Source organism: Muscardinus avellanarius, assembly GCF_963383645.1.
Source record: "Muscardinus avellanarius genome assembly, chromosome: 3".
Classification (NCBI taxonomy): Eukaryota; Metazoa; Chordata; class Mammalia; order Rodentia; family Gliridae; genus Muscardinus; species Muscardinus avellanarius.
In genome coordinates, this window is record NC_137788.1 from 47,126,666 (window position 1) to 47,154,485 (window position 27,820).

Consider the following 27,820-nt stretch of genomic DNA (forward strand, 5'->3'; position numbering starts at 1 on the left):
AAGACAAAAGCTAAGGACTAAGGCTTGATATATTAAAAAAAAAAAAACTACTTAAAGGCAAAGTAGAAGAGTGTAAGTTGAAAATGAAGATTCAGGAAAGAATGCCAGAATATAGGAGTGAAAATAATTCTGATCAACTTACCTGTATCTTCCAAATTTTAGTGAGCTCATCTAAAGACAGTTTACTGCCCAAGAGTTCAATAATTCCCTTTATACGATCACAGTATTGTGCTTGGTCTATGTTGCCTAATAGAAGAAACATCAGAGAGGAAAACAGACACAGTGAACACTGGTTCTCCAAATATGATTCTAATAATTCAAAGCAAGAGTATACAAATGCTAAAAATAAAAAAAATAATTTTGTAACTTTTTTTTTTTTTGGTGGTACTGGGGTTCCTGGAAACCCTTCTACCTCTGGGCTATACTCCCAGACCTATTTTATACTTTTATTTGGAAACAGGGTTTCTTTAAGTCAGCAAGGCTGGCTTCAAATCTGCACGATCCTCCTGTCTCTGCCCCCCAATGTGGGGATTACTAGCGTGCGCAACCATGTCCAGCCATAATTTTGCAATTTTTTAAATGAAACAAATTTTTCAAAAAATTTTTATTTTTTGAAAGAAACTTACCTTCCAGTGCAATTGACAAAACTGAGTTTTCCACCAACCAATCTAATAACCTGTCTGTATCTATAGCATTCTTCACAGATTTAGATAAAGTGCTATCTTCTATCAGCTTGGTTACCTAAAAAGACAGGATAGTGTAACTGAATCTAATATGCATAATAGAAATCTTTACATATATACATTTATGTAAAATCTGTAATTCCTAAAATATTATAATGTTGTCTGATAATGAGTATTTTAAAATGTATCAAAAATCAGTTATCAGAAATTAACAGAATAGTATTTGTGATCTCTTTAAAAAGAATATAGAGCCACTCTTGTTTTTTTTTTTTTTAATGTGTATGGTACTGGGGGGATTAAACCCAGAGGCATTCTACATCTGAGCTGTATATAACTCCAGCTCTTTTTTCTGTTTTGAAACAGGGTCTCAATAAGTTGCAGAGAGCCTAACAAATTGTTGAGGCTGGCATTCTGATCCTCCTGTCTCAGCCTCTCAAGTACGGGAATTACAGCTGTGTCACCATGCCTGGCTAGCATGAAGCCATTCTTACAGCTTCCACTCCCTGGACCACTGCTGATTGGCTGAAAGATGAGCATCAACCCCCAACTACAACCATAAAAACATTGTGTAGATTTTATAAACTGGGTCAGAAAGAATGCATCTGTCACCCTCAAATGATGGGAACTGCAGGGTGTGAACCTTGGGTGTTGATTGCTACCATACTGTCATGATTAGCTATAGAATGCCCCCTGAAGAGCTCACACATTAATGCTCAGAGTTAATGTAATCAATCTGTGAGGGTTACAATTTCATCAGTGTGAATTCATTGTGACAGGTTTACTGCATGGAAAGCTAGGCAGGTGGGATGTGCCTTGAGAAGGTGGGTCCCTGGAAGTGTGGCCTTAGAAACTGTGCTTTTGTCTTTGAAGCCCCTACTTATTTGCTCTCTTTTGCTCCTGGCCTCCTTGAGGGAGAACAGAGCACGCTCTTTCTCTCTGCGCTTCCTACTACCAGACCCTAAACTCAGCAGGCCCAGCCTGACATAGACTGAAACCTAGACTCTCCAAAAAACTGCAGGAAAATGGATCTTTCTTTCCCTAAGTTGTGTGGTCAGTTTTTTTGTGGTACTGGGGGTGGAATCCAGGGGCTTTTCTACCTCTGGGCTATACTCCCAGACCTATTTTATACTTTATTTGGAAACAGGGTCTCACTAAGTTGCTGAGAGTCTCATTAAGTAGCTGAGGTTGGCTTCGAACCTGTGCGATCCTCCTGTCTCAGCCTCCCAAGTGCTGGGATTACAAGTGTGCACCACCACACTCTTATTTTATAATAATAGCAGTAAGAATAATAATAGCAGTAAGAATATGAAAAATGCCACATTGCAGGTAGAAAGAAAATGAGGCCAACATGCTCATAAAAGCCAAGTCAAGACTAGGGCAGAGTGCTGGCAATGGTCAAATCTCAAATTCCAGTTCTTGACATGTGATCTTGCTCTCTCTGGTTTGGCAATTCAATCCTTCATTTATGCAAAATAACCTACCCTTCTCCCAATAAATTCCTCTTGTAGTGTAAAATAGTTTAAGATGAATTAATTTAGCTTACAGCCAAGAATCCTAACCCAAAAGAGAATGAAAAGGAACTGAAATAATGAGTAAATTGTATTGGTTCCCCTTGTTATTCACCAAAACAAATTGTGTTGTTTATATGGACCTAATATAAGTTTAGGAAGCTACAGAAAAATAGTTCTTCATTTTGCTCAGACCAACATAATTATAGTTACTTTGTTTTTGTCCTAACAACAGTTAAATAAGCCCATATCTAAACTAAAATGAAAGGAAATGTCTGAGTAAAAATTAAATTTCAAACTGTATATTCTAAGGGATTACACTTAAATTTTATATAAAAAATTTTTATATAAAAAATTTTTACATAAAAAATTTCTTAAATTTTATATAAAAAATAAAGCAAATTTGTCTTTACAGAAAAATCTCACGAAAACATCAACTAGGTCAGAGAATAAATTCTGAAAGTAACAGAAAGTGGCTTTACTAACAATTATAAATATACATCATTTCCTACATAATCATTATCTCTTCCTATGGTTATTTTCCCCCAATGTTTTTATATTAATAACAAGTCTATAAAGAAATGAAGGTGCCTTTGTCTTAAGTCTTCTATAAACAATAGCAAAGCTTACTTCTTTGAGGGAATTCATTTTAGCACTGAAATGTGGTGATTTCAGCATGCGCAGCAGGATGTCAAGTCGAAGGTCATCCACAATTGTCACAAGATCCGGTTGGAACCGCATGCAAAGTAACTTAATGGCAGATAAAAGCTCAGGGATGCTAACCAATCTCTTTTAATACAAACAAAATTTAAAAAGGAACTGTTAAGACATTTTGATTACTATTCTCGCAACATACATTAGAGCAGAGGGTAACAATGATCTGGAAGTATCTGACAGTCTACGTGGCATACCAACTTGATTTTGCTTTCTAAACAAAAGTTAAGCACACTGGTGAACAGGAAAACAGCAAGATTGGTCCTCTGAGAAATTCAAGGCAGATAAATCATAATAAAATTCTTTAAACAACTCCAGACAAGTTTTTTACACTATTTTATTTTTAAGTTCCTTCTACTCTACACCAAATGTAAGGCCATTAAAATCATATGTTTACTGGGAATACTATATTCATTCTACTACTGACTGAAATACAAACCAACCACTGGCGTTTCAGAAATAGCATCTTTTATTTTTTTATTTTTTTGGTGGTACTGGGGTTCCTGGAAGCCCGTATACCTCCGGGCTACACTCCCAGACCTATTTTATACTTTTGGAAACGGGGTCTCCTAAACCAGTGCGGCTGGCTTCGAACCTGCGCGATCCTCCTGTCTCTGCCTCCCAAGCGCGGGGATTACAAGCGTGCGCCACCACGCCTGGCCAGAAATAGCATCTTTTAAATTCAGAAATATAAAATTAATTTCATGTGAATCATATATGATTAGACTCCAAAGAGCAGTAATGTGGGAACCTTAATCAAGTCCTGGCTCTGTTTCTGTGCACTAACTGGCACTATGTCTACGTGGTTAGAGGGAGCACTTACCTTATCTTTGAGGTCTTTCTCCTCCACACTCCGTACATCCTGGATTGTAGTAAGGATGACTGGGTCTAGCATGGGCTGCAGAAATATAATGCTATAGTTAATAAGAACTCTTGAATCTGTTCAAAAGTAGAGGAGGTATTTCTTCACCTAACATTTAGAAAAGAGAAGGTACAATGAAGAATGTGAATTCTAATATCAAAGCTACTACTAAATATCTAACACTGCCCCAAATAAACCCTTAACTGACTCTGTGCATCAGCTTCTTTAATGTTTTATGGAGACAGTCCTTGTCATTACATCTTATACAGGTAATTTAATTTAAGCCTGGCATGGTGGCACTTGCTTGTAATCACAGAACTTGGGAGGCTGAGACAGGAGGATTGTGCAGGTTTGACTTAGTCTTCTTAGTCTTTGAAGCTCTCACTAACTTAGTGAGTAACTCAGTTACTTAATGAGTAAAGTAGAGTAACTCAGTAACTTAGTAAATCACAAACAAAATATAAAATAGGTCTGGGAGTGTAACCCGGAGATAGTTAAGTAAATCCCAGGGTTCCATCCCCAGTACCACAAAAAAAAAGTAATTTAAAAAATTTAAGACACACAAACTTTTAAACTATCAAACACAAGGATGTATTATTCTAACAATAAGCAAATATTTTACATTTGACTTTAAAAAAATGCAAACACAGACAACACAAAAATATATTGTAATACAAATAAATCTTGCTCGCTGATGTGAATGAAGCATACAGCTAAGACTCATATGACACACTGCTCCAGAATAGTAACACAACCATATTCCTAACTCTAAACAGTATGTGAGAAGTGGTAAAATATTAGTGAAAGTTAAATGACCACTTCCATCTAAGTAAAATAACTTTAAAATTTAGCTGATGAGAAAACAAGGCAGAAGATATTAGCAATGAATTAAAATGGCATCCAACAATAACCAGATAGAATTTCTTCATTTACACTCATGCCAATTTTACAGTAAAGGCTGAGAGCTATGAGAGTTAAGAAGCCAGTGTTGTCAGTATGTGCCAGGCCGTTTAATCCTCACCACAACTCTGTGAGATAGGCATTATAATTATCACCACTCTGCAGATGAAGGCATACAGAAATAAGTAAATCTCTCAAGTTCATGCAAATACCAAGTGGTGAAGACAACTGCTAATATGAATCATGGTATGAATTTATTGCCGAATGAATTGAATTCTATATAGTTAATTATAATTAAAATAAAGATGAAGTTATATGTTGTTAAAAATTCATATTACTGCTTACTTTTTAAGAAGTATACTATGCTTATATATGGTATATATAAAAAATATATATTTATAATTTCTAAAGAATTCAGCAATTTAGCAGCTAGAATATTTATGCCTTATTTACTTCTATGGTAAATGCATATAAAATACAACCCTGAGCCTGATTATTAAAAAGCCAATTACTAAAATAGAACACTGATGTTCTGAAAGAACACTAGATGTTCTTAAATTTTATATAAAAAAATAAAGAAAATTTGTAAACAGCCAAGCTGTTTCATTTAAAAATCTTACAGTATTTGTAAGGCTGTAGGTTTGATCTCCAGCAACAAAACAAAACAAAAAACTCCCAACAATTCTTATAGTATTATCTTGGCAGCTAAAGAAAGAATCTAACATTTGAAACATTTAAAAATGGTAAACCTTCTAGCACCTACTTAAAAAAATAGTATATCCCTGCTGGGTGTGGTGGTGCATGCTTATAATCCTCGCACTTTGGAGGCTGAGACAGGAGGATCGCGAAGGTTCAAAGCCAGCCTCAGCTACTTAGTGAGGCTCTCAGCAACTTAGTGAGACCCTGTTTCCAAATAAAATATAAAATGGGTCTGGGAGTATAGCCCAGAGGTAGAAAGCCTCTGGGTTCCACCCCCAGTACCACAAAAAAAAAAAAGTATATCCCTGATTAAAATGTCCCTAAGTAAATTTCACAATGGAAAGAAAAAACAGTACAGAAACATTACTCCCAAAGGATGTTATGCTTTTAAAACCATTTATGGTAATTTTAAAAACTTTATGGAAAAGTTGTGGGTTTCACAGACTCACAGACATATAAACAAAGGTATTTCAATGTGACATTTTGTACAGTAAACTGGTTAACTGAAATAGAAATTAACAAAAAAGTACAATAGGCCATTAAGATGTATGACTATGCCAGGAGTGGTGGTGCACACTTGTAATTCCTGCGCTTGGGAGGCTGAGACAGGAGGATCGCGCGGGTTCAAAGCCAGCCTCAGCTACTTAGTGAGGCTCTCAGCAACTTAGTGAGACCCTGTTTCCAAATAAAATATAAAATAGTTCTGGGAGTATAGCCCAGAGGTAGAAAGTCTCTGGGTTCCACCCCCAGTACCACCTAAAAAAAAGTATGACTACAATGCATCAACACACACAAAAAGTATAATAGGCCTTCAGCATTACATTTCAGCTATGAACACTCATAGCTTTGACTATTCTGTGACCTGGTGATTACAATTCTGCAGACAGGAAATCAGACAAGATGTGCTGTAAAGCGGTTACTCAAAAGTGAGTGACTGAGCTAATAAGCAAGCCGAGATGACGGCTCAATGCTGAGCTAATTCAACACTAATGGCACTGAATGCTTAAAACAATTCTGTGAAGAGAATAGGGATATATATGCTGCCTACTTTAGAGATTAAAAAAATGAAGAAAAAAAAAAAGGCTCATTACAAAGGTAAATAACCTCAGTTTTTAGACATCTCCTATATTTTGAATTATTAAACATTTTTCTTTTCTTCAATTTTTACTAAAAGAATGGCTATTTTTAAATATTGTGTATTTATTATATTCAATTCTGAACAACCTAATGAAAGAAAACTGTTCCTGTTTGCAAGTCTTGATCACCTTGTGCAGTAATATAAAATGGCTTGTTCTACCTGTACCACCGATGAATTCAGGTACTCTGCACATACTCCTAAGGGTTGCACCAGTGCTGAGACGGCCTGGAAAAAGACAGTGAAAATTAGCAAAAAATGTGAGAGAAAAAGAAAGGAAAAATTTAAATACTGATTTGATCGAGTAATGAATACACTAAACTAGATAAACTAAACTCTTGGATAGGAAAAAATGATAAAAAGATGTCAGTCCATTTTAGCTATTATAAAAAAAAATCAATGTAATTTAAATCAGTATATCAAAAAATTCCATTATGTATAAAGTTCCTACTGCAGAATACTAAAATTATTTTTTGAAAGAGAATACTTGGGTAATGAATGAAATGTCTTTAATACAAACTATTTAAGGCTTATTTGAAGAAAATTATAAGACTTAGAAGACCGGATATGGTGGCACAAGCTTGTAATCCCAGCATTTGGGAGGCTGAGACTAGAGGATCATGGTTTGTGGACAGCCTCAGCTACATAGCAAGCCCCTTTGCAACTCAGTGAGAAAACCTTGTTTCAAAAATAAGATTAGCCGGGCTTGGTGGTGCACGCTTGAAATCCCCCTGCTTGGGAGGCGGTGATAGGAGGATCATGCAGGTTCGAAGCCAGCTTTGCTGGCCTAAGAAACCCTGTTTCCAAATAAAAATATAAAATAGGTCTGGGAGTGAAGCCCAGAGGTAGAAGGCCCCTGGGTTCCATCCCCAGTACCACCAATGAATGAATGAATGAATGAATGAATAAAATAAAAAGACTAAAAATAAAAAATAGGGCTAGGGGTGTAGCTCCAAGGTACAATGCCCCTGGGTTCCATCTCTAGTACCACAAAAACAAAACAAAAAAACATGAAAGAAGGCCCATATAGATAGGGTGATACTATGTTCCTGAATAGAAAGTACTAATACTAAGCTGGGCATGGTGGCACATGCTTAAAATCCCAGTATTTGGGAGGATAAGACAGGAGGATCCAGGTTCACGCCGGCCTCGGCTACTTAGTAAGGCCTTTTGCAACTCAGTGAGACCCTGAGACCTTGTTTCAAAATAAAAAATAAAAAATAGGGCTAAGGGGTGTAACTCAGCGGTAGAATGCCCCTGGGTTCTATCCTCAGTACTGAAAGAAAAAAAGAAAGAAAGAAAGAAAGAAAGAAAGAAAGAAAGAAAGAAAGAAAGAAAGAAAGAAAGAAAGGAAGAAAGGAAAAGAACTAGTATTATTAAAATGTCTTTTCGCCAGGCGTGGTGGCACACGCTTATAATCCCCGCACTTGGGAGGTGGAGACAGGAGGATCGCGCAGGTTCGAAGCCAGCAGCGCGCGCTGGCTTAAGAGACCCTGTTTCCAAATAAAAATATAAAATAGTTCTGGGAGTGTAGCCCGGAAGTAGAAGGGCTTCCAGGAACCCCAGTAACACCAAAAAAAAAAAAAAAGTCTTTTCTCCACACACTACACACTGACCAATACATTTAATGCAATTCCAAACATGGCTTCAGTAGGATTTTCTGTAGAATGTGACATGTTACAGACCACATGCAGAAGAGTAAAAATATGAGATCGAGTTTTTTTTTTTTTTTAATAGAAAATAACAATACCGGAAGTGGCACTAAAAGAGTGAAGCAATAGTTTAGAAAATGTTCAAAGAATGAATAATTGAAACAAATGTCCAAGAAAATTCCATATACACAAAGGATTTTGATACATGATAAAGCTGGACATGATGGAGCAAGTCTATAATCCTGGTACTTGGGAGGCTGAGACAGGCACACAAAATAATTAAGCGAGATCCTATTTTGAAATAAAAAGTAAAAAGGGTAGGAGTGTAGCAGCTCATTGGTAGAATCCCCCCAGTTCAATCCCAAATATAAACAAACAAACAAACAAACAAATAAATAAATGCCAGGCATAATGATGCACACTTGTAATCCTAGTACTTGGGAGGCTGAGACAGGAGGATCGCTGGTTTGCAGTCAGCCTCAGATATTTAGTGAGGCCCTCCGCAACTTAGGTGAGACCCTGTTTCAAAATAAAGAATAAAAAATAGAACTGGGGGTATAGCTAGAGGTATAGCTCAGTGGTATAGCACTCCTTCATTCAATCCTAGTACCACACCACCCCTCCAAAAAAGTAAAAAAAAAAAAAAAAAAAAAAAAAAAAAATTCAATGGAGGACCCTTATAACAATTGACTATATGAATGATAATTAAGTGAATTTTTATATTACATAATAAAATACATTCTAAATAAATTTAAAAGCTAAGTTTAAAAGATAAAAACATAAACAATATTTTTCTTGAGGTAGAGGATCATTTCCTAAGCAAGTTAGAAAACTTAAGCCATGCTGGGCGTGGTGGCGCATGTGGTGGCGCATGTGGTGGCGCATGTACTTGGGAGGCTAAGACAGAAAGAAGGATTGCAGGTTTGCAGACAGCCTCAGCTACTTAGGCCTTCTGAAACTTATGAGATTTTGTTTCAAAATAAAGAATAAAAAGTAGGGCTGAGGGTGTAGCTCAGATGTAGAATGTCTCTGGAATACACCTCCCCCAGTACCAAAAAAAAATGCCATTAAGGAAAAATTAGAGTACATAAAATTTTATAACTTTGATATATTTTGTAACTTCTGTCATCAATAAAATGAAAAGATGTAAAATTACAACCGTACAAAATAGACTTAGCATTGATAGGTTGAATATAAAAATAATTCCTAAGAATAAAACACACCACCCAAAAGCAACCCAAATAATCAGATCAATTTACAAAAGAAATAGAAACAGACAATTTTAAGATGAAATGTTCAATTTCACAGAAAATCAGAGCATGGCCAATTAAATAACAAAATATCATTTTTGTATATATTAAAAAACTAAAGACTGGAAATATTCACTACGATTGAGGGTTTTATGAAATGATTTTGTGGGAATGCAGAATGGTTGGTATAAGCTTTTTTCAAAGAGATTCACCACTGCCAATTATAATGTAACATGTATATACGCTTTAATCCAGAAATCTACTTTCTTGGAATGAATCCTTTAGAAATAGTAGCACATGTACATGAAGACCCATTTATAAGAAACAGTTTCTATAATAGCAAAAACTTAAATAATCCAATGCTCATTAATGAGTGACGACATCATGATATACCCATTGCAGAAATATGCTGCAGTCATTTGAAACATCCATGGTACGAATGTAGAAAGATGAAGCCAGGAGTGGTGGCACACGCTTGTAAACCCAGCATTTGGGAGGCAACGACAGGAGAACTGTGATTTGCAGCCAGCCTCAACTACTTAGTGAGGCCTTTTGCAACTCAGTGAGACCCTATTTCAAAATAAAGAATAAAAAAACTAGGGCTGGGGTTGTAGTTCAGAGGTAGAATGCCCTTATGTTCAATTTCCAGTACTACACACACACACACACACACACACACACACACACACACACACAATGAGTCACTTGTATTCAGTCTTTGCGTGTGTTTATGTGGTACTAGGGAATGAATCCAGGGGCATTCTACCTTCAAGCTATACCCCCAACTTTATTTTATTTTTATTTTGAAACAGGGTCTCACCAAGTTGCAGAAGGCCTTGCTAAATAGCTGAGGCTGGCCTGGAACCTGCAATTCTCCTGTTTCAGCCTCCCAAGTACTGGAATTTCAGACATGCACCACTGCACCCAGCAGTATTTCAGTATTTATTTATTTATTTATTTATTTATTTATTTATTTATTTATTTATTTATGTGGTACTAGGGGTGGAGCCTAGAGGCTTTCTACCTCTGGGCTATACTCCCAGACCTATTTTATATTTTTTTATTTGGAAACAGGGTCTCACTAAGTTGCTGAGAGCCTCACTATGTAGCTGAGGATGGCTTCGAACCTGTGCAATCCTCCTGTCTCAGCCTCCCAAGCACGGGGATTACAAGCCTGCGCCACCATGCCTGGCATGCATGCATGCATGCATGTATTCATTCGTGGTACTGGAGAATGGAACCCAGGGGGTTTCTATCTCTGGGCTACACTCCCAGACCTGTTTTATATTTTATTTGGAAACCAGGCTCTCACTAAGTTGCTGAGAGCCTCCCTAAGTAGCTGAGGCTAGCTTCGAACCTGTGCCATCCTCCTGCCTCAACCTCTCAAGTAATGGAACTACAAGAATGCGCCACCATGGCCGGCAGTATTCAGACTTATAATATGGCCTAGATTTATTCTGGGACACAGTAACCTTCTTAATTGGTTAGAAATCACTTACCATGACATCTTAGATATTATACTTTTTTGCTAAATTGAGTCTCAACCTTTGGATATCTTTGCGTGATGCCTGAATTCTATGATCTCTTCAAATACAGCCTAGACAATAAAATTCTACATCAACTACAGTCAACAACATATTTGTTCTGAAAAATTACCTGACCTAAGGGGAAATCTCTGAAATTATCTTTAACCTCATAACATTTGACAATAATGAAGGTTAAACCCAAGAATGTTCTATCCTTAACTAGTTTTCACTTAAGTAGGGTTGAAATTTGGGGTTACTCTAGTTTGTTTTAAAATAAATTGACCCTACAGAAAATTAAGTGTTTTAACACTTTTGAGAAATAAACTTAATTTCTGATTATTCCCCAAATGACCAAAACCACCAGTTTTGGGGGGAAAAAAAATGCTGCATAAGATCTAGAAAAGATTTTTGTTTTGCTTTTAAAAATCATGACCTATTATCTTCTGGGTCAATAAAGTCATTTTCAACATATTTTATGTATTCAATGAGGATCAAAATGACAGTCCAAAAATCTAAGAAACTTCCAGGGCAGAAAGAAGAGGTTCCTAAGCCAGGCGTAGCGGCTCATGCTTGTAATCCCAGCATTCAGAAGGCTGAGACCAGAGGATCGCGGTTCTTGGACAGCCTCAGCTACTAAGTGAGGCCCTCTGCAGCTTAGCAAGACCTTGTTTCAAAATAAAGAATAAAAAAAAAATTGCCGGGCGTGGTGGCGCACACTTGTAATCCCCGCGCTTGGGAGGCGGAGACAGGAGGATCGCGCTGGTTCAGAGCCAGCCTCGCTGGCTTAAGAGACTCTATTTCCACATAAAAATGTTAAAAAAAATAGGTCTGGGAGTATAGCCCGTGGGAGTGTATCCCGGAGGTAGAAGGGCTTCCAGGAACCCCAGTACCACCAAAAAATAAAAATAAAAATAAATAAATAAATAAAAGGGCAGGGGGTATAGTGTAGCTCAGAGGTTGAATGCCCCTGGGTTTCATCTCTAGACCCACCAAAAAAAAAGAGGTTCCCGAGCTATTGTTAGTGATCTTGCAGATAAAAAGTCTTTCTCCCTGACTCATTCTACTCCCTCATCTAAAGAGGAAGTTGATTAGTCAAGGTCCCACAGAAATAACTACTACTCTAAGCACAATTTGCATCACATAGTGATATTGTTTCAAAATAAAGTATAAAAATAGGAGGGCAGGTGTGGTGGCACACACCTAGTACTTGGGAGGCTGAGATAGGAGGAATGGGCAAGTTTGAAGCCAGCCTCAGCTACTTAGCAAGGTTATTAGCAACTTAGTGAGACTCTGTTTCCAAATAAAATATAAAATAGGTCTTGGAGTATAGCCCAGTGATAGAAGGTCCCTGGGTTCCATCCGCAGTAACACAAACACACACAAAAATGAAAGAAAAAGAAAAAGAAAAAAAAAAGAATAAATATAGGACTGAAGGTATAGCTTGGTTGTAGAAGGCTTCTGGGTTCCAGCCTCAGTAAGACAGACAGACAGACAGACAGACAGACAGACAGACAGACACACACACACACACACACACACACACACACACACACACACACTATGGTAGCTAGCATGGAGTCTTATACATGCCAAGTACTGAATGATTAATCAGCTAGAGAACTGAATAATGTGTTCTGAGCTACAAATAGCTCAGGAGTCTGTAAAATATTAAAGATAAAGATATTCCCCTTACCACATTCTTATAATTCTTTAAGAAGATGAAGCAGACATGAAAAGATAATGGGACGATGCTAAGCTGTCATGTCATGGTACTTTGTTATCTGTAAGATTTCATGATACCGAAAAGCTTACTAAACAACTTTGCTAAAATATTATTATTTGTGCTGGATACTATGAAGTAAATTCTGATTTATATGATTATTTAACAGTCACAAGATTGTTATGCACATAAATACTTGCCATTTATAGCACTTGTCTTTAAATGGTAAGATAATTTCATGAAACTACAAATTGAGATAAAAATACCATAGGAAAAGGCAGTGAGGTGAAAAACAGTAACACTACATGGTAATTTGGTTATGACTAGAAGAAAACCTGTCTCTTGTTATCATACCATGGAATCTGCTCCTCTAAAGATTAACTTTCAACATTTAATATTAAGTATTCCAAATGAAGTGAACTTGTGCACCAGCGCATACAAAGGCCTAACTTACCCCAAGTTCTATATCTTCTGAATGGAGTTTGGTTTGGATTGCTGCAAATCCACCTAATTCTCCAAACTGAGAAGAAAACAGGCACAAATTAATTTTGAAACACTAATATTAATAACTTAAGCAAGAAACTAAGACTAACATTTATATTGTCACTGTGCTCTATGATACTGGTCTTGAGAAAATTATCATAAAGGTAATTCTAATGTCATGTGGTATATTATAGTTGATACGCTAAGTTCAAAAGCTGAGGTTCATCTGTACATATTTACTGTACATACAAAGAAAGAACTATAAAATGTAGCTCCTTAGGAAAACATTCTGATTAGTCTCTGTAGCTGTCATTTACTTAAAATACCAAAAATCAGCAAAGTCTCTTAGGAAATGAAAAATCACAACATGACCACTATTATGGTTTGGTCTAGAATGTTCCCCAAAGGCTCCTGTGCTGAAGCTTGGTCCCTGGTGCAGCAGTGTCCAGAGGTGGGGCTTTTGGGAAGTGACTGGATCATAAAGGTTCTGATCTCATCAGTGGAATAATTCATTGATCAATCCATGACTGAATGACAATTGAGAGGTAGTGGAAACTATGGATGGTGGGGCCTAATTGAAGGGAGTGGATCCTGAGGAAAACTTGATTTGGGGAACTCTCTCTTGCCTTTGGCTTCTCTTTTTCTAAGTCCCCCTTCCCTACCGATTATACTGCCACAGTGGTGAAAAGCCAACACAACCATATTAATAACAGTCATATACCTTATTTACCAAATCCACAACCCATCCATGAGGTTCCTATGAGAAAAGAAAATAAATGAAAAGTCAAAGGATTTGAAAAATTCTTTGTAAGGTTCTCTAAATATTTCATAATGTAAGTATTAGACATTACTTTTTGACGTCTGTAAGTCTGGCTTTGATGGAATTGCCACAATGTGGAGCATTTATGTATTTCTGGGTAGTAAGATCAGCTATTTAAGCTCTCAAAAGAACAAGATAACTTCAGTCAATTCTCAAGGTTAAAATTTAGAAATTAAGATTTACCTAAAAAGAGCAGTCTATCAGAAGTCAAGAGACTATAGTTTTAGCCCCAGCTGTATGCCCTTAAGCAAGCTCGTTACCCCTTCTTTTCCTTCTCTCTTTACTTTTCACAGTTCTTGGGGCTAGATATAGAAAGAATTACTAAGAAGAGACGTGATACCTGGTTTCATAGAGTTCATATTCTAATAGGGACAACAAAACCAAGAAAATCACCACACACATAATTCAGGTTAAGTCCATACAAGGTCCTCTAAAGAAAAATGGAAAGAGCCTTCTCTATCCCAATGATGATCATGAAGGACCTCCAAGAAGTAGTCTTTAAATGGGAACCTAAAGGATGGCACAGACTTAGCCATTTACTTTTTTTGTTGTTTTTTCTTTTTGGTGGTTCTGGGGATGGAACCCAGGAGCCTTCTACCTCCGGGCTACATTCCCAGAACTATTTTATATTTTATTTGGAAACAGGGTCTCTTAAGCCAGCTGAGGCTGGCTTCGAACCTGTGCAGTCCTCCTGTCTCAGCCTCCCAAGTGCGGGGATTCCAAGTGTGCGCCACCACGCCCGGCTCAGACTCAGCCATTTAAAGAACAGCCAGGCAGAGGCTGAAATGGCAAAGATTCTGTATGGAGAAGGCAGAAAAGCATCCTAAGAGGATGCTCTCCAGGCTGGGACACAGTGGGCCACTGGGGGAGTGGTAAAGGTAAGGAAGGCTGCAGATAGAAGTAGAGGCCAGATCATGCAGAAACACACAGGCTATGAGTAGGAAATGAAGATGAAAGAGTGGTGGTGGTGGTGGTGTGTGTGTGTGTGTGTGTGTGTGTGTGTGTGTGTGTGTGTGTCTTTGGTTTTGGCTTTGGTTTTCATGTAGTACTGAGGATTAGGCTCAGGGGTGTTCTAACTTTGAGCTATACCCCAGTCTTACTTTATCTTTTATTTTGAAACAGGGTCATACTAAGTTGCTGAGGCTGGCTTTGAACCTGTAATCCTCCTGTCTCAGTCCTATATAGTCACTACTAGTTGGAAAACTTGTAGTTGTGACTTAACTGTTTCTCACTCTCCCATTTTCCTGCTTCATTCTCAACAGAACTGCAAAAGTGATCTTAAAACACTCAGCTAAACCAGTTGTGTTGTGGCATATGCTTGTGTGATCCCAGTACTTGAGAGGATTACAGGTTCAAAGCCAGCCTCAGCTACTGAGTGAGGCTCTCAACAACTTAGTGAGACCTTGTTTCCAAATAAAGTATAAAATAGGTCTGGGAGTATATCTTGAAGGCAGAAAAGCCCCTGAGTTCCATCCCCAGTACCACCAAGAAAAAAAACAAAGAAACAAACAAACAAAAAACTAAATATTAGAGAAAGTGTAGTGAATAAAGAGAGGAAAGCTGGGTAGAGGGAAAGGGATCAACAAAGGAAATGTGGCCAAGGAGGTTGGCAGAGAAGAGGCTATGAAGTCCTGAAAGCCAAGAAAGAATCAGACTCTGTTCAGTAAGTAAAACTAAACCTCTGCTTCTACTAAAGCCATGGACAAGTTCTGTATCAACTAAATTTGACCTCTCAATGGTTTCTCAGAAACCAAACAGCTTTTGTACTAGAGGACTGGTTAGATTATATGCTCGGTGGGTATAAAAGTTATTGGCACACTGAAAACCTTTCACTATAAAATAAAGTGAATGGTTTGGACCTGAAAAAACAAAAGCTTTAATGTTTATGAAGTTTAAAAGAAAATTATATATAAGATTAACCACTAAATTATTTAGGTACAATTAATTAGTTATTTCAAATAATTTTGAATGCTCTAGTCTTTCATATATCTCTAAGAAATTGGGACATTAATTAAACTGAGGTTCTGATAATCCAGTATGTATGGCAATGAGGTAAATTCTTTATCAAACATAACTCTTCATGATATAGTTAACTGCTATGAAAAAATAAATAGTATCTTAGTTACATTGAAGCGATTTTATGAGCTATATAAAATATTTGTAATTTTCCATAGATTATTTTAACCCTCCCACATAAATGATCATTTTTTTAGAATTGAAAACCTTTTCCAACACATTTCTCTATAAAAAGATGAAACAGAACTATGTTTACCTTTTGGAAAGTAGATACAGGTGAAATAGCAAACATATTTCCCTCTCCAAATACTTCTGCCCAGTTCCTTTGAGATACTTTCATTCTGTTCTTAAAATGGTACTCATTATCAGGATTGAAAGCCTAGATTCAAAGAGAACAGAGAAACATTATCTATTTCTATAACAACACATTAGCACTAGAAAGAAGATAAAAAATGGACCTGGACTTCTTCATTAATGAAAACTTAAAAGACTTCATTAATGGAAACTTTCAAAAATATCAACAAAGCACAAGCCTCGGCCAGTGCAGGGTAGCAAAACACTGGTGTGGCGCTCCCTGCCCTGCTCAGGGTCACTGATGAAGGTGGGGCTCAATAACAAGGCCCCACAGGTGCCAGGGTTGCCACAGGCACAGCTGGATGACAAGCAGTGAAAAGAAAGTTAGGAGAAAAAGCATGAGCTAGGGGAAAGGCCACAGAAACCAAACAGCAACAAAACTATTCAGATTCTGAATAATTAGGAAGGGATAGGGGAAAACATTTCATCATTCTATGAGCTGAAGAGTTCATTAAAATTAGAAATGTTATTTCTTCCAAACTGAAAACAAAATGGCTGCTCTGATTTTTTTTTTTTTTTTTGCGGGTCTGGTGATTGAGCCCAAGGGCATTCGACCTCTGAGGTACACCCCCTGCCATATTTCTTATTCTTTATTTTGAAACAAGGTCTCACTAAGTTGCGGAGGGCCTCACTAAGTAGATGAAACTGTCCACAAACCGCAATCCGCTGGCTTCAGCCTCCCAAATGCTGGGATTACAAGCGTGCGCCACCACGCCCGGCTGGTTGCTCTCATTTTTAAAAAAGGTAAAAAGCAGGGATTCTAAGAGCTCAGTTAATATCTTTAATAACACATCATACCACTCATTAATAAAGCCAGAGAATAACAAGTACTTTAAATAAAATAAAAAGTCCTACACTTTAGATATACCATACCATTGTAAGCACGCCCAAGAGACCAATGGGAATTGGATCTTGTTTTATTCTCTCTGCAACCAGTTCTATTAACAGCATCAACATGTTGTAGATTCCTTCATGAATTTCAGTACCCCATTTATGAACAGCACTTGATGTCAGGAGCTACAAAAACATAAATGTCAATCTAGAATCTAACTTAAAAAAAAACCTAGTTTATCAGGTCAATCTCAAACAATCAAAAGGTTATGACCAAAATTTTTTCTTTAATGTACAAGGCTTACTTCTGAAGGACCCATAGCTGTAGTATATTTACTTATTCATTTCAAAGTCTAAACATTTTTTTTTTAAACTGTTCCCTTGTCTTAAGGCAGTATGTTTAAAAGATAGTTTTCACTTGCTCCTCTATTTTTCAGCATTGCGAGGGGAGGTCAAGTAGTGTACAATATGTAAAATCTTGAGATACTACTGTTCTCTAGTTGTGTGGCCTTGGACAATTTATTTACTTTTTTTAGGTGTTGGGACTGAACCCAGGGGCATTCTACCTCTAAGCTACACTCCCAACCCTATTTTCTTATTTGTTAGTTAATAGGGTCTTGGTAAGTTGCCGAGAGCCTCACTAAGTTGCTGAGGCTTCAAACCTGTAACCCTCCTGTCTCCTGTAACCTTCCTATTACATTCCTGGGGTTACAGGCATGAGCCACTACACCAGGCTCGGCCTTGGACAAATCTGCCTGAGTTCTCAGAGGCTCAGTTCTTTCATCTCTAATGAGGGATAACTCCTGCTCACTTCACACATATATTAGGAGGATCAAAAGATATAATAAACACAAACAGTTAAGGCATGGCTATCAAAATTAACCAATATACTAGACTCTAATCCATGATATATTTCACAGATTCTAACAGACATATTACAGGACTCTAAATGTGAAAAATTTTTAGAAATATCTTGCTAATTTAGTTTTTACTTTCCCATATGTACAAAAGTAATATTTAACTTTTTAAATAAACAAATCTAAAATAGCTCTTTTTTTTTGCAGGTCTGGGGATGAAACCCAGGGGCATTCGACCTCCAAGCTATACCCCCTGCTCTATTTTTTATTCTTTATTTTGGAACAGGATCCCACTAAGTTGCAAGAGGGCCTCACTAAGTAGCTCAGGCTATCCACGAACTGCGATCCAGTCTTAGCCTCCAAATGCTGGGATTACCAGTGTGCGCCACCACGCCTGGCTTAAAATAGCTCTATTTTATATTGTAACACTATTTAGTGTTATAACACTATATTCTGTGCAACTATTTTTCTTAAGCATAAACATCAAATATAAAATAATGGTATATTTTATAACCAAGTAGGATTCTTAGATATGTTAGAAAGAAGAAAAACTGGATTCCCCTATGCCTCAGTCTTCTAGTCCTTGGGGAAGTCTAATTTAGAAACAACTGCAATACTAGTAATAAAAAAATTACGATTTCACTTGAACTGTTATGATGGTTTCATGTTTTGTTAAGATTTTCCTTCAGAGAGAAAATACTGTACAATAAAAATCTCATCTTAAGCACATTGAGAACTAGAAGAATAATCTCAAAGAGCTCAGTAAATAGAAATCTCAGTTCACATTTTCTAATTTCCAATTAGTTGCACTATTTGCTCAAATGAGCACAAATTTGTATGACTGATCTTATATAAACTAGTGAACTTCTAATTTTTGCAAAAAGTTTGACTATATACTCCTATACTTCAAAAAACTAAATAATAAAACAAAGCAAAGCAGAGACTGACATTTAAGAAGCTTCATGTGATTATAAAATAAAAATGCCTGTGGATTAAGTGTCCACTCATTTGTTTCATCTCATTTGTTTGTTTTTCACTTAGAAAAGGCAGTTCTGTCTACCTTACAGAAGAGATGGGGCAAGACAGGCTGCCCCTTATGGGGAGGATATGCAAAGATTTATGCAAACCTGCTTGAATATGCCAGTGAAGAATTCAAGCTGGACTAAAGGTGAAGAATGAGAAATGTCAATAAAGCTCCTATTGTCTTCACCCATGCAGTCACCTATTATTCACACTCTTACATCTTAAAAAAACCAGAAACAAAAATGAAGCAGTTGTAAGAAAAGCTTAGGGAAGAGGGGAGGGAGACGGTTAATGTACCAGGAAATACAACAAAAGGAAGCAGTACTAATTACATTAAATCCTACTGAGTTTTCTGGTAGCTAAGCCTAGAGGCAAAAAAATTCTGTAGCTCTTTTGGTTAAATAAAATTAAAAAATTTAAAGCATGTCTAATTGATGGGGAGGAGAACCTCTTTAAAAGCTCTAGACTGTAAGAGAATTTAAAAATTTTTACATGAGTAATTGAACTGCACAATGCAGGGCACCTTTCAGCTTTTATTTTTACAGAAAAACAACCAACCAACCACTTGACCATTTTTTTATACTGTTATTAACAGCTGAGGGCTGTCCAAAGCGCCTCTATGCAAAGTTAAAATTACACTGAAATACACAACTGCTGGTGGACTGACTTGACACAGGACTTTCCAGGTCTGGAGATCTTTAACATAAATGTCCTTTTCCTTTTTCATGACTGCAAATAAACTTGTATTTTCCTTCCTTACAAATGTATGCATGTATGTGTCCCAGTAATTACATTATAAAAGTCTGCTACTCTCTTTTTTTGTGTGTGGGGGCCTGGGGATGGAACCCAGGGGTTTTCTACTTCTGGAATACACCCCCAGACCTATTTTGTATTTGTTTTGGAAACAGAGTCTCACTAAGTTGCAGAGTACCTCACTAAGTAGTTGAGGCTGGCTTCCAACCTATGTGATCCTCCTGTCTCAGCCTCCAAGTACTGGGATTACAAATATGCACCACCACGCCCTGCACTCAGCTACTCTTAAAGCTAATTATTTTCCTCAAACCATTAAAAATTTTAAATTATTTAATATTTTAATGCGGTAGATAAACTCACTGAAATGAAGATAAATCTTTTCTCTTTCTACTGGTGACTGAATTCAGGTACATTCTATACCAGGCTACACTCTTAGCCCCCCTTTTTTTAATTTTGAAAGTAGGGTTTTGCTGAGGCTGGCCTTGAACTTGTGATCTTCCTGCCCCAACTTCCCAAGTACTGGGATTATGAGTGTGTGCCACCACACCTAGCATATAAATCTTGATTCTACATAACCTCTGCCCAAATTTTAAAAGACATTTCCTCTTTTTCAAAGTTGAAGATATTTTTGTTTGTGAAATTAATTTTTTAAGCTTTAAATCAAGGAATATTCTCTACCAAAATGCAGATGAGAATGATCATTTGTGAATGGATAGTTTGTTTTATTGAGTTTTAAAATAAATACAAACTTTACCCATCTGTAGTGCTAGTGACTTATATATGGGACAAAAATGGATACTAAAATTCAGTAGTACAAGACAGCAGGAGACTCATTCATTCAATCAAGATAACCAAGTTCTTTCTATGAGATAGGCCCTTGGTTATCCAAAACAGCAGTGTTGTGCCGGGCGTGGTGGTGCACACTTGTAATCCCCGCGCTTGGGAGACAGAGACAGGAGGATCGCACTGGTTTGGAGCCAGCCTCACTGGCTTAAGAGACCCTGTTTCCACATTAAAAAAAAAAAAAAAAAAAAAAAAAAGTTAAAAAATAGGTCTGGGAGTGTAGCCCGTGGGAGTGTAGCCCGGAGGTAGAAAGGCTTCCAGGAACCCCAGTACCACCAAAAACAAAACACACACACACACACACACACACACACAAAAAAAAAAAAAAAAAAAAAAAAAAATAGCAGTGTCTATGACAGACCTAGTCCCCCTCTTGTGAGAATTCAAGACTCATGTCCTGAAAAGGGAACCATGCTGAGTCAGACTGCTTTTATAAACGATTCCTGTGATCTCTTTTCCCATTAAGAGCAATTGCTAAGAGATGTGAACAGAAAGGAAGTGAGCCTATCACTCTGGCTCCAACAGAGTTGCTGCTGTGGACACATGCCATCTTAGAGCCAGGAAAATACCTAACCTAGTCAAACTCTGAATGGTTTAAAATTCTACTTCTGCCTTAGTAAAATGATGTAAAATGGCTCAGTAAAATGATGAAGTGGCTCATATTTGGTAAGTAGACACCACCTAAGTGCCATGAACCTGTGCTTACTAAGAACTGCAATTTCCTACCTATTCTTTAGCAATCAAACAATAGGAAGCAAAAGTTATAGCCAACCAAATCAAGTGTAAACAACAAAATATATAAAAGTCATTAATAAGCCCCAAATCAGAGCTACTGTTTCCATATTAAGAGAATTCCTTGGCTGAACAAGATTCATAAAGTGGTCTCACACATAAATAACTAAAACTAAAGCAAAAGGCTGATCTACCCTTACCCCCCAGAGAAGCCACATTAGTACAATTGCCTTACCTTTTTAAATGCTTCAGGCATACACCTATCCATAAATCTTTTACAATTCTCATCAGACTCAGAGAGACCTTGGTAAAATAAAGAATACTCCTTATTCAGATTTTATGTAGTTTATAGAAATCACATATATCATTCCAAATTCATATATATGAAGTTATCTATCACAGAAACCTTGATTTTTAAGGGCTTATTAAAAGTAGAATACAGGCAGTATGCTGCAGTAACAGGGTGAGAAATAATCATAGCATCAGACTAAGTAACTACTAATTAGAACTAAAAATGGTCGAACTAATGTTTCCATGTCAGAATAACTTCAATGATCTGATTAAATAGCTAATAAAATGGCAGCAGCTATTTACTAGCCATTATTGTTTCACTAAACAGCTCTATAAAAACACAAATATTTTAAACAAATGCCCAAATCACTCTTCTTTCCTGGAACAAATCAATGAACTCTGTGTAATAAAATATAAAGATTGTGTCTGGCACAATTCACACAGTAAGAAATCAATAATAAATGGAGTCGCTGTAAAAATCATACTTTGGAAAAAATGCATTTTTTTCTTAAACTAAATAATTAATTGTATCATTAGGTATACTGCTGAACATATTTTCTCCCCCCGCCCCCACTGCCCAGCACAGTACCTACATCTTAACGAGAGCTCAAAATCGGCTGCTATTGGGAGCTAGTCCTAAATGCATCATTAAAGTCTGTTCACACTAAATCTAAGCCCAGTCAAAATACTTCCTTTTGATGTGTTTCATTTAATCCTGGTAGTAAGTGAAACACTCCTTTTTTGTTTTTGTGGTACTAGGGCTTGAACCCAGGACCTCAATCATGCTAGGGGAGCACTTTACCACTGAGCCACCCAACCCTTTTTAGAGTTTTATTTTCTGAGTCTCACTAAGTTGCCCAGGCTGGTCACAAATTGCAATCCTCTAGCCTCAGCCTCTTAAGTAGCCAGAATTACAGACAAACACCACCATGCCCAGCTATATAGACTCTTATTAAGAAAAAATATATATATCCACAAAATAGCAACCCTACTAATTTTTAACTGACTTAATATGAAAAATATTATTTTATAAATTTACAGTATAGAAGTTTTCTTATATTGACACCCATTCTTCAAATCTAGTTATATTTTTATCACTCTATTAGCTTAATTTTTGTAAAGCACTTTAGACAGTTGCAGGCACTTAGTAAGCACAAAATATATTAAATATTGCAGCCAGGTGTGGTGGCACATGATTGTAATCCCAGCAGGAGGCTGAGGCCTCAAACTCATAAGCCTCTTGTCTCAGCCTCTAAGTACTGGGATTAAGGCCTGGCCCCCTTTATAATCTTAAAAAAAAAAAAAAAGGGCCCTGAATTGAACTCAAATTTAAAGTGCTCCAAGCTTCTGTGGAAATAGTTATTTTCAATTTCTAAAAACCTTTTCAAGGAAACAAAAATATATATTTTATTGATATATTGTAGTCATACATCTCAATGGGGTACAAGATGGTAGAGGCATGCATGCACACATTACTCATTAGCCCTTCCCCAATTCCTTCTCCGTTTCCTCCTGCTCATGTTTGGCTTAGTGATTGACTTTGGTATGTTCATGAATGTACATCATGTACATTAGGGAATTTCTCTCTTCCCCCTCCCATCCCCCTCAGTTAGGTAGCCTTTTTTGCTCATCTAAAGTTTCTCCTTCTTTGTCTGGAGTTCCTCCTATGACTCATTTTCTCCCTAGCTTCTGCATATTAGTGAGAGCATCTGATTTTTATTTTTTGTGACTGACTAATCTCACTTGGCATAATGTTCTCCAGTTCCATCCATTTCCCTGAAAATGACATAATTTTGTTCTTTGTGGCTGAGTAAAATTCCACTGTATACATATACAATAGCTTTGTAATCCATTCATCTGTTGATGAACACCTTGGCTGGTTTCAGTTTGGCAATTGTGAATTGTGCAGCTATAAACATAGATATGCATGAATTAGTTTGGTTTCCATTCTTTTAGGTAAATACCCAGAAGTGGTATTGTTGGATCATACGGTAGGTTCATTTTTATTCTTCTGAGGATCTTCCATACTGTTTTTCCAAAGTGGTTGCACTAATTTGCAATCCCACCAACAAATGTATTAAAGAGTTCCCACTTCTCCACACCCTCACCAACATTTGTTGTGTTTTTAATGACTGCTATTCTAATTGGAGTTAGGTGAAATCTCATGGTAGGTTTTTTTTTGTGTGTGTGTGTGGTACTTGGGATAGAACCCAGGGGCATTCTATTTCCAAGCTACACCCCCAGCCCTATTTTTTTTTTCTTTATTTTGAAAAAAGAGTCTCACTGAGTTGCAAAGTGCCTCACTTTTTAAGTAGTAGCTGAGGCTGTCCATGAACAGCAATCCTCCTGTCTCAGCTTCCCATATGCTGGAATTACAAGTGTGCACCACCAAGCCTGGCCTCAGGGTAGTTTTGATTTGCATCTCTGACTGCTAATGATGTTGAACATTTTTTCATACATTTATTGGCCATTTAAATTTTTGTGAAGTATCTATTCAATTCACTTGCCCAGTTTTTGATTGGGTTGTTTTCTTAACGGTGAGTTTCTTAAGCTCTTTATATATTCTAGATATTAGTCTCCTATTGAATGAATAGTTGGCAAAATTTTTCTCCCATTCTGTTGGGTCTCTGTTGAGGTTCTTGGTAGTTTCCTTTGTTTTACAGAAGTTGTTCAATTTAATGCAATCCCACATATTCATCCTCCTTTTAATTTCTTGTGCCTTTGAGATCTTGTTGAGAATGTTCCTGTGCCTATGTGTTGAAATGTTGGACCTATGCCCTCTTCAAGGCACTGCAAGGTCTCTCGTCTAATTTCCAAGTCTCTGATCCAGCTTGATTGACTCTTGTTGTGCAGGGTGAGAAAGTGGGGTTTATTTCCATTTTTCTGCATATAGTTAACCAATTTTGCCAAGACCATTTGTTGAGCAGCGTACTTTTTTCCAGTGTATGTTTTGGGCCCCGTTATAAAAAATCATTTGGCTGTAAGTGTACGGATTTGTTTTTCAGTCTTCTATTCTGCTCCATTGGTCTGTGTGTCTATTTTTGTGCCACTACCATGCTCTTTTTATTACTATGGTTTTGTAGTACAGTTTGAAGTCAGGTACTGTGATGCTTCCTGCATGGTTCTTGTTGCTGAGAACTACTTAGGCTATTCTGGGTTTTTTGTTGTTGTTGTTCCAAAAGATTTTAAGGACTGGTTTTTCTATGTGAGGAATGACATTGAAAAAAGAAATCAAAGAAGACCTTAGGAGATGGAAAGATCTTCCATGTTCTTGGATAGGTAGAATAAATATTATCAAAATGGCCATTCTTCCAAAAGTGATCTACAGATTCAATGAAATATCCATTAAATTACCAAAGTCATTCAATTATATTTTAAATAAGCATACATTCTACTGGAGCTAGAAGAAAACATCCAGTTAGTTCAAAGTTTTTATTCCACAGAGGGTAAACAAAAACTAAGAAAATAAATTATCTGTCCAGGGTTATACCAATAGGCAACCACAAAGATAAAATTAAACTTGGTCTCCAATGAAAACCATGTCCTCATATGTTCTGAGGTATGTAAGCTTACCAAGTCTTGCTAGGTAGGTAGAAGCCAATAGGCATTTGCCTAGTGATTCTTCTCGCTTGTAAGGGATGGACCAATGATCAGTCAAAACACGGCTTTCCAGTTCATATAAGTTTGTTGTAGGGAATTCAATTCCTTCCCCTGAGCAATTTCCATTTTCATCATTCTTCTGACAAAAAGAGATTGAGAGAAAAAAAGCAAACACATCAATTAGTGACTACTCTAAAAATTTAGAATACAGAGCAATCAATGGTAGCTCATCATGCCAATAGTGTGGATTCCATCCTTCTTTCTCAAAAAATTATCTTTCACCTAGACTATTCCAAATGTTCTCTACTTTTATCATTCTAGCATTCCCTTCTCTCCCTCTTTCCTCAAAAATAAACTCGATTTCTCATCATAACAAACTCTACCTTCATCTTCATATCCTTTTCTCACCTCTCTTTTTTCACTGAGGGGATACATTTGTTCAAAGAGGCATCTACCTTGCTCTTTCCATTTCCTCACCACTGACTCATTCCTAATACCACCCTCATATAGATTTGAGTCCCTACTCCCATCAAGTGACTATTGTTATGATCACCTGTGAACTTTATATCATTAAATCCAATGACGGTGTTTCAATCCTTTCCTTATTTTTCAGGAGTATCTGACCTTCTGTCCACTTCCTCCCCCTTCTCTGGAAATGCCAAAATTTTCTTCCTTTACCTTCCTATTCTCTGCCCATGGATCTCACTGTTCCCAGTTTGTCTCCTCTTCTGGTTCACTCCCCGCCCCCTCCTAGCCATCAATGTCTCAGTTCCTCAAATCTCAGCACTAGGCCCACTCCTCTTTTCTTTTCTCTTTCTTTCTTTCTTTCTTTCTTTCTTTCTTTCTTTCTTTCTTTCTTTCTTTCTTTCTTTCTTTCTTTTTCTTTTTTGGTGGTACTGGGGTTCCTGGAAACCCTTCTACCTCCGGGCTATACTCCCAGACCTATTTTATGTTTTTTTAATTTTTGGAAACAGGGTCTCTTAAGCCAGCGCAGCTGGTTTCAAACCTACGCAATCCTGTCTCTGCCTCCCAAGCACGGGGATTACAAGCCTGCGCCACCACACCCGGCGCCCCTCTTCTCTTCTCTTTTCTCCCAGTTTCTCTTCCTGGGTGATTTCATCTGTTCTCCAAATATCAATTATCTCCTATTAGCAGATGAAATTTCTATCTTCATCTCATCGACCTCTTTTAAGCTTCAGACACACAGGTGCAAGTGCCAACTTGACATCTTTTCTAATTAAAAGTGTTTCCCAAACCAAATTCATGTACTTCCCCTCAATCTTTGTCCACTTCTCCTGCTCCCCACCCCAGTGAATGACATCACAGTTATCCAGCAGCATGGCCAGAAACCAAGAAGTCAGTCTTAATACTTTGTTCTCCCATTCCTATCCCATCCCCAAGATCTGGTGATGAGACCTCCCAAGCATTTCTAGTGAGATTATAAAATTGAACAGCCACCTTGCAAGGCAATTTGACAATTACCCAGAGACTAATCATAGTTACCAAAAAACATAAAAATTCCACTGCTAGGTACACATCTAAGAGAAACGAAAACAGCTATCCACATAAAAACCTGTTTGTAGTGTTCAAAGCAGCACTGTTGGAAAAAGCCAAAAAGTAGATATAACACAAACTGATGGCTGGATAAAAGTGTGTTATATCCTTTTGATGGAATATGTTTTAGCCTTAAAAAATTAACAAAACACGGATACACACTACAACATGAACGGTTGCCAGCGGATGGGGGTGAGGACAGAGAACAAGGGGAGAACAACTGCTAATGGCTATGAGGCTTCTTTTGGGGGTGATAAAAATATCCTAAAATTAAATGGTCATGATGGTTGAACAAATCTGTTAATGAATGTTGTAAAAGGGTGAGCCTTATGGTATGTGAATTATATCTCAAAGTTTTATTTAAAAAACTGATTAACAAAAATGAATTCAATGATTATAGTCACTAAACCTAAGTGAATATATGGCTATATTAAGAATTTAAAAACATAACAGTTGCACTTAATGGTCTGAAATAAAATACCTGTGGTCATTAATACTTTTCAAATAGCAATTTAAAATTAATAAGCTTAAGACTTGACAGGTGAAAATAACATGCTGCCAGCTAAACAGCTAACATTCTTGGTCTTAAAAAAGGAGGAAACATGCTGGGCATAGTGGCGCACATTTGTAATCCCCACGCTTGTGAGGCAGAGACAGGAGGATCGCACAGGTTCGAAGCCAGCCTCGCTGGTTTAAGAGACCCTCTTTCCAAATAAAAATGTAAAATGGGTCTAGGAGTGTAGCCTGGAGCCCGGAGGTAGAAAGGTTTCCAGAAACCCCAGTACCACCAAAAAAAAAAAAAAAAAAAAAAGTAGGGGGGAATACTCTAGTACCCACCACTTTCCGCAAAAGGAGGAAACAGACATATAATAAATACATGAGTGTTAACATGATACAGAGCAGCATTACAGTTTGAGGAGGTTGCTGCCAACACAAAGAGATAGGGAATTACAGAGAGGAGGAAATGATGACATGAGCCATATTGAGGTTGGTTTAATATGCTGAGTCATCATT

General features: G+C 37.2%; 1 protein-coding gene across 1 annotated transcript in view; it reads right to left on the minus strand.

Moving 5' to 3' along the window:
* Positions 1 to 27,820, minus strand: part of USP24 (ubiquitin specific peptidase 24) — a gene marked incomplete at both ends in the record, with an annotated part of 137,394 nt that overhangs the window by 88,646 nt on the left and 20,928 nt on the right. The window contains 11 exons of the mRNA XM_080690941.1: positions 143 to 246; positions 627 to 741; positions 2,822 to 2,980; positions 3,729 to 3,803; positions 6,664 to 6,729; positions 13,104 to 13,169; positions 13,854 to 13,889; positions 16,225 to 16,347; positions 17,196 to 17,339; positions 21,597 to 21,664; positions 25,226 to 25,391. Of these exons, the coding sequence (XP_080547067.1) occupies positions 143 to 246; positions 627 to 741; positions 2,822 to 2,980; positions 3,729 to 3,803; positions 6,664 to 6,729; positions 13,104 to 13,169; positions 13,854 to 13,889; positions 16,225 to 16,347; positions 17,196 to 17,339; positions 21,597 to 21,664; positions 25,226 to 25,391 (1,122 nt within the window). The remainder of the gene's footprint in view (positions 1 to 142; positions 247 to 626; positions 742 to 2,821; positions 2,981 to 3,728; positions 3,804 to 6,663; positions 6,730 to 13,103; positions 13,170 to 13,853; positions 13,890 to 16,224; positions 16,348 to 17,195; positions 17,340 to 21,596; positions 21,665 to 25,225; positions 25,392 to 27,820) is intronic.